The sequence below is a fragment of the Rhamphochromis sp. 'chilingali' genome, assembly GCF_963969265.1.
Source record: "Rhamphochromis sp. 'chilingali' genome assembly, chromosome: 11".
Taxonomy (NCBI): Eukaryota; Metazoa; Chordata; class Actinopteri; order Cichliformes; family Cichlidae; genus Rhamphochromis; species Rhamphochromis sp. 'chilingali'.
Genome location: NC_137938.1, coordinates 24,968,455 through 24,974,838, shown reverse-complemented (window position 1 = coordinate 24,974,838; position 6,384 = coordinate 24,968,455). Strand labels below are relative to the sequence as shown.

The 6,384-nt window shown below is 44.6% G+C and overlaps 1 protein-coding gene across 1 annotated transcript; it reads left to right on the top strand.

The window, feature by feature from the left end:
* The first annotated feature begins 209 nt into the window (after window positions 1-209).
* On the top strand, window positions 210-4,511 carry LOC308405103 (triosephosphate isomerase B). The gene is made up of 7 exons (XM_080895524.1): window positions 210-412; window positions 2,117-2,240; window positions 3,490-3,574; window positions 3,679-3,811; window positions 3,951-4,036; window positions 4,116-4,203; window positions 4,281-4,511. The coding sequence occupies exons 1-7, from the start codon at window positions 304-306 to the stop codon at window positions 4,397-4,399; spliced, it is 744 nt and encodes a 247-aa protein (XP_080751650.1). The 5' UTR covers window positions 210-303; the 3' UTR covers window positions 4,400-4,511.
* The last annotated feature ends 1,873 nt before the right edge of the window (window positions 4,512-6,384 follow it).

The window sequence follows — 6,384 nt, the reverse complement described above, 5'->3', positions numbered from 1 at the left end:
ACTTCATATCTGTTGTCCTCACTAACGGGTTCATCCAGGGAAAAGCTACTTTTCCCGCACGGCACTTGAACGCAGCATGACATTCTCCTCTTCCTCTTCCTCAAAATGAGGCAGAAACGCGTTTTACGGGCGTACCAGCGTGAACCAATGGCGCTGAGGGGGAGGAGGGGTTAGACCTTCACGCTAATAAATACCCCGAGCTGCTCATTAACGTCCGCTCTCTTACCCCAGACTAGAAGGACCTCCAGTGGACTTTCAGTACCGTTTCACTCTTTGGCTAACGTCCCCCCCAAAATCGCAAACATGACCAGAAAATTCTTCGTTGGTGGAAACTGGAAGATGAACGGCGACAAGAAAAGCCTCGGGGAGCTCATCCAGACCATGAACGGAGGCAAGGTGGACTCAAATGTCGGTATGTGGCTTCTTCTGACACCATCACCCTTCTTGAATGGGGTTCAGTATTTTTGGCCACTTGTCTCCATATTTTCAGTTATTTTAAGCCTATCTCTGTGTATTCGTATCACAGCTGAATGATCCTCCGCGGTCAAAATGTCAGTTTCATTCAAAATATAAAAAAAATCAATGACAGCGTTGGCGCCGGAGGTTCTGTCTGTTTCAGGCCGTGTTTAATAAAGTCGGGATTAGCGTGAGGTCGTTTTAAACCGAGCTAAATCGTGACCAGCGGCTGGCAGACGTGCCGGAGCTCAGGCGAGGGAAGCTCGGATGGCTTTTTCCATTCATGTCGTGGTGGGTGTGCGTTTGCAGCGGCACGTAGACCATCAGAGCAGATCTGCCTCTGCTGTGGATGTGCGGGGTGCATTCAAGTCAGGCTGGTCGTTAATGGGGTTGCTCTTTCGTCAGCATATTGAGCCGAGTTATTCAGCAGCTTAAGCTTTAAACAGCGCAAAAGTCAAAAACAAGTAAAAAAACGGATGCACTCATTTTATTTCAGCTCTATACTCGTGTGAGTGTGTAGTCAGTTTTTTCCCAACTTGCCCTGAATGCAGCAGAAGACATTGCCCTGTTGCTGTCTTCCTGCAGATGAACCAGACAGAGGCAGCAGCTGCTGTTTCATTAAGACACTGAGCTCTGCTTATATTTCCCTTATTTAAGTGTATGACACTCTGAAGACAGCCTGTGTCTGCTGTCACAGGCCCGTTTATCTCCTCCTGTGTGTTTGTTATGCAACTGCAATGCTGTGTGCACTCACAGGCCTGAGTGCTCAGGACTGAAGTCTGCTCAGACTATCCTTGGACCTTGCTCCCTTTAATGAATCCACCCCATTTTTAGAGCTGAAGTGAAAATGAAGACGAGTTTTTTTTTCCCCGTGCTTTTGCCTCTAAAGTCAGAGTTCACCTGTTTCATCCTCAGACCGACCTGTTGGATATTGGATATATTGGATAAACTCTGGATCTTCTGTTTGACCCTTTGAACTGGGGTGCATGGGTTGTCTCTGACCTCTGCTGAATGCAGCCATGGCAGGTGACCTTTTGGAGGCTGAACTCAGACCTTTACTGCAGGGAGACCTGACTGACCTTTGCCAAACTAATAATAACGGGCAGTGTTTAATATAGACTCCATAACCCCAAAGATATAGTTACAATGTGAATGTCAGTGTCTTAACTTTACTGTACTCTTCTTGACTGCTGCAGACTGTACCTCATATTGAACCAGTGCTTCCTGTGGTTTTTATTTTATTTATTTTTTTAGTTCCCAGTCATTCACTTTGAATTTTGCTCACTGGCCCATTAAGCTCTCAGATTATTGATTTTTAAAGATGGATTCAGTTCAGCCTCTTAGTTGCAGTAGTGCTGTGTGGAAAAAAATGTGTTCTTGTGTTTGGCATGGCTCAGATTAGCTGAACTGTAGACGCGCATATATAAAAACACGTCAAACTAATCACTGAGGATGCTTTGATAGTCTAATTACCACTGTTGCTTTTTTCTGTGCCTTTTCCTCATCACAAAAGGCCCATTAATAGCCACTGCCTCTCTGAGGTACCACAAGGAGGTTTCAAACTCTGCTTGATGGATGTCAGGTGGTCATAAATATTCTAATATTGGGTTTTAAGAGTAACTGGATTAACTAAGTGTTTTTCTTTTTCCTCCTTTAACAGAGGTGGTGTGTGGCGCTCCATCGATCTACTTGGACTTTGTCAGGTCCAAACTGGACTCCAAGTTCGGTGTGGCCGCTCAGAACTGCTACAAAGTTCCCAAGGGTGCCTTCACTGGGGAGATCAGGTATTTAATTCAGGTTATTTTTCCTAATTCCTGATTTCACACTCTCAAAATACAGTTAGGAATCTTACAAGGAGTTCTAGTGTCCCTACCTTAAAATTTAAAGCACTTTAAGCCAACTGTTGCTGTGCTTTGTTGCTATATAAATAAATTAATCCAGGGGTGATTTTAGGGGAATCCCAGAGTGTTGCCAAAGTGACCCCCCCCCCACCTCTTTTTCACTCTTAACTGGGTTGATTCATTTAACAGTAGAGCACGTGTCAAGGTGAGGACAATCAAATCAATCTAGAATAATGTTCTGAGAGTTACCTCCTACAAATTAACATCAAAGTTTCTTATCCACACTTCCTACAGGGTTGCTGTCAGACAATATTTTCATTAAGTCTAATATTTGTCCATTCATCAAAACTAACTTTACATCCTGCCCCTATCAGTTGTTTTATATTTAACAAGTACATGGGGGCTTCTCTTTATGAGAAACCTACGAGAGAAATATCTAAGAGCAAAGAGTCCTGCCTGATGACACAAGCCTCTCAGCACTAGGACACCAGGCACAGACACTGTTGTAACGGTGTGCTCCTGTAGTTCCAAACATGACGTCAGAAATAAACAAAACATATAAAAATAAACTGCTTATGTGTATGAGTGTATACATATATATGTGTATATACTTATACAGTCAAAATGCCGACTAAAAGCACTTGATGGTTATACTTTGGTTGAATAAGTGCAGTTTTACCAATCACAATGTTTCTTTACAAGGAGTGGGTGGGGCCTAGACTGGTAAAGCCAAACAAGACAGATTGCAGTTTTTCTAATGGGCAGCAGAGGGCGACTCTTCCTGAAGTCTGAGAAAGTGATGCTTCCTTTGGGACCTCAAACATTTTCCTAATGAATTATTGGTCTTGTTCACTAATTTTAAGTCTTATCTCACTTTTGTAAATTATAGCCACATTGACATGGAATTGGATGATGAAACAGGGTGCAGTTTAGGACGGGCCTACTTTGAAATTGACAAGTGACTACAATAGGAGCGTGTGGCCTCTCCCTGATTTCAGAACCACAAAGTCCAAGATGGCTACAGCCAAAAATGCTAAAGTTGAGTCTTCTGAATGTGACATCAAGGTGGCTGTTTCCATCTCTTGTATATACAAACTGTGTCACACTCAGGCAGGGAGGGAGAAAACGTTCATTACAATGGAATTTGTGGAATTCTGATTTATGTTCACTGTGTGATAATCTCGTCTTCCAGCCCTGCGATGATCAAGGACTGCGGTGTGAACTGGGTGATCTTGGGACACTCCGAGAGGCGCCACGTCTTTGGAGAGAATGATGAGGTAACATGGATAGATTTTTTTTTTTATTATTATTTCTTTTTAATGGCAGTCATTTAGATTTTTAAAAAACGTTAAATATTCATCATTGTCTCCTTTGTTGTTAGCTGATTGGTCAGAAGACTGCTCATGCTCTGGAGAACGGCCTTGGCGTGATCGCCTGCATCGGCGAGAAGCTGGATGAGAGGGAGGGAGGCATCACTGAGAAGGTCGTCTTTGCTCAGACCAAGGTCATCGCAGGTAAGCAGCTCACAGGTTTTATGCCAACCTGAGTTCAAATGTTGTAACAGACATTCTTGTACATGCTTGTGCAAGCAAGAGTGTGGTGGATATCCGAACTCTTGTGAAATATAAATCTAATCACACGTCTCTTTCACAGACAATGTAAAGGACTGGAGCAAGGTCGTGCTCGCCTACGAGCCTGTGTGGGCCATTGGCACTGGGAAAACCGCCTCCCCACAGCAGGTAAATATTAGAAATCACTGAATATTTAACTTGCTGTGCTTACAGCCTGCAACACAATGTCACCTGTGTAATATCTCAGGCACAGGAAGTTCATGAGAAACTGAGGGTGTGGCTGAAGACCAACGTCTCTGAGGCCGTTGCCAACTCTGTGAGGATCATCTACGGAGGTCAGTGCTGTGCTGGGTAGCTGTTTTCCTTTGAGTCCCACATCGATCTCTTCTCAAGCGTCATTTCTTCTCCTCAGGTTCTGTCACCGGTGCTACCTGCAAAGAACTTGCCTCCCAGAAGGATGTTGATGGTTTCCTCGTAGGCGGAGCCTCCCTGAAGCCAGAGTTCATCGACATCATCAACGCTAAGGCATAAAATGCGGGCAGTTGCAATGCGACTGGATTAGAGTCCAACTCCAGACGGTCCAGTTCTTCATCCCTCGTTCTCAGCACTTAGTCCTTTTCCCCCTTTTTTTTTTTTTTTTTTTCATTCAAAGCATTTGTGATGATGTCATTCCCTCATTTTCCTTTTTTTTGGGGGGGCGGGGGGTTGTATTCTGTCACAAAGAAAAGGGACAGGCTGACACACACTGTACTGCACTGATAACAGTCAAGTCCACTGAGAACAGTCTGTGCAAACTAGAAGCAACTCAGTGCTCAAGCTGTAAAGGCTGACGATTACACCTTGAGGTGGACGGGCAGTCCACACTTTAAGTAAAAGTTCATGAACTTTTTTTTCTGTGTAAAACTGTGTGACAGCTCATGTCGATCAACTCTGTCTTTTTACTGGCGTCTCTTGTGTAATTATGATTGGGGTTTTTTTTGTTTTTGTTTTTTTCTGTGGCTTTTACCTCCCTCTAGTTGTGCGTGATCCATTCTCTCATTGGTTGTCCTGCCAAAAGTAAAGTGTCAGTTATGTTCATCACATTGTGTGTCACAGCTGATGGGAATAAGGGTAGGAAAGCTGTAAGGAAACATAATAAATGGTTTAGAGACTCTTCCAGTGCCTCGTCTCTTTCATCACATGCACTTGAGGCTGCTGTGTGTCCATATACACAGTGGTAATCCCAGTGGTATTCTCAAAATGGAGAGGGAGTATCATGTTACAGGAGTGAGGTCCTGTTAGCACAATGCCATGCAGAGAAGAAGTGCAGTGCTATTTTTAATCCCAGCGCTGAGCTAAAACAGACATGGCAGTGAAAGGTTTATGAATCGGGGAAATTAAAGCCAGTTACAAGTTTGTGTAGAGAAATTATTGTTTTTAGACTGTTTACAATTAATAAAAGCAAAAGCACATGGACCACTTCAGTCATGACAACTTGTTTACTGTAAGAAGGCTTCAATAAAACCACTAATCGCTCTCAGGAGGCCTTCATGAGGTCATTTTTGGTCCCAGTTTTTATGCTACTCTAAAATACTCAACACTTATACTCTGTGCAAGACTCGATACATATGTGGCCAGGGCAGATCTCCCCTGAGACATACAGAAGTCCTGTTGTAAATGGTCAGTTAGGTCTATAAATTTCTGTTCGATTCCTGCCTGGGGCGTCTGTATCCAGTAAGGGTCCTAAGGCTAGACCCCCTATGCTAAGCAAGCCTACCGCAGACATGAGCGAGACAGATAAATATGAAGGCATGCCGGCTCGGACGTCGCCCGGATCAACAAGGTCCGCGTCAGGTGTTGAGGAACCAGGGCACCCTGACGAAAAGTGGGCTACTGGAACAAGAAGGCATCGGTGGGCAAGAGACGAAAACAGGGCGTTGTTGGAATGCTACTACGCAAGTAACCCCGGCGGAAGGGGCTACATGAATAGGATGAGGGACCTATGGATTCTTCGATACCCAACATCCACAATGACGGCGAAACAATTAGTAGCTCAGTGTTCCAACATTCGAAAGAAGGGACTGCTCTCACAGCTAGAGATTGACGAGGTACAACACAAATGCTACGGCAAGGAGGAGTCAGGACGCCAGGTCAGGGGGGCGATATCATCACCCCCACCCGAGATTGGGTACATAGCCCCAAGTGCGATAGGAGAAGGATCGTTGAGTGCGAGAGGAACTGACCTGAAAAATAGGATCATGGCCAAGCTTGAAACCTGGATCCCCCGTAGCCGGTTACCAAGATTACGTGAAGTACCCTCAGAAGGTCTGCTAGATGATGTTAATGCAGCACTACGGGCAATACCTACAACCACGATTACCGACACTAACAAGCTGATCTACAATACGGCATCAGTGAGATGCTTGGCTACAAGTTGAACAGCCACAAGGGGCAGTACCCTCCATGGAGAAGGAGGCTAGAGGGCAAGATCAAAGTAGCACGGAGGGAGGTTAGCCAACTAACGGAGTTGCAGAAAG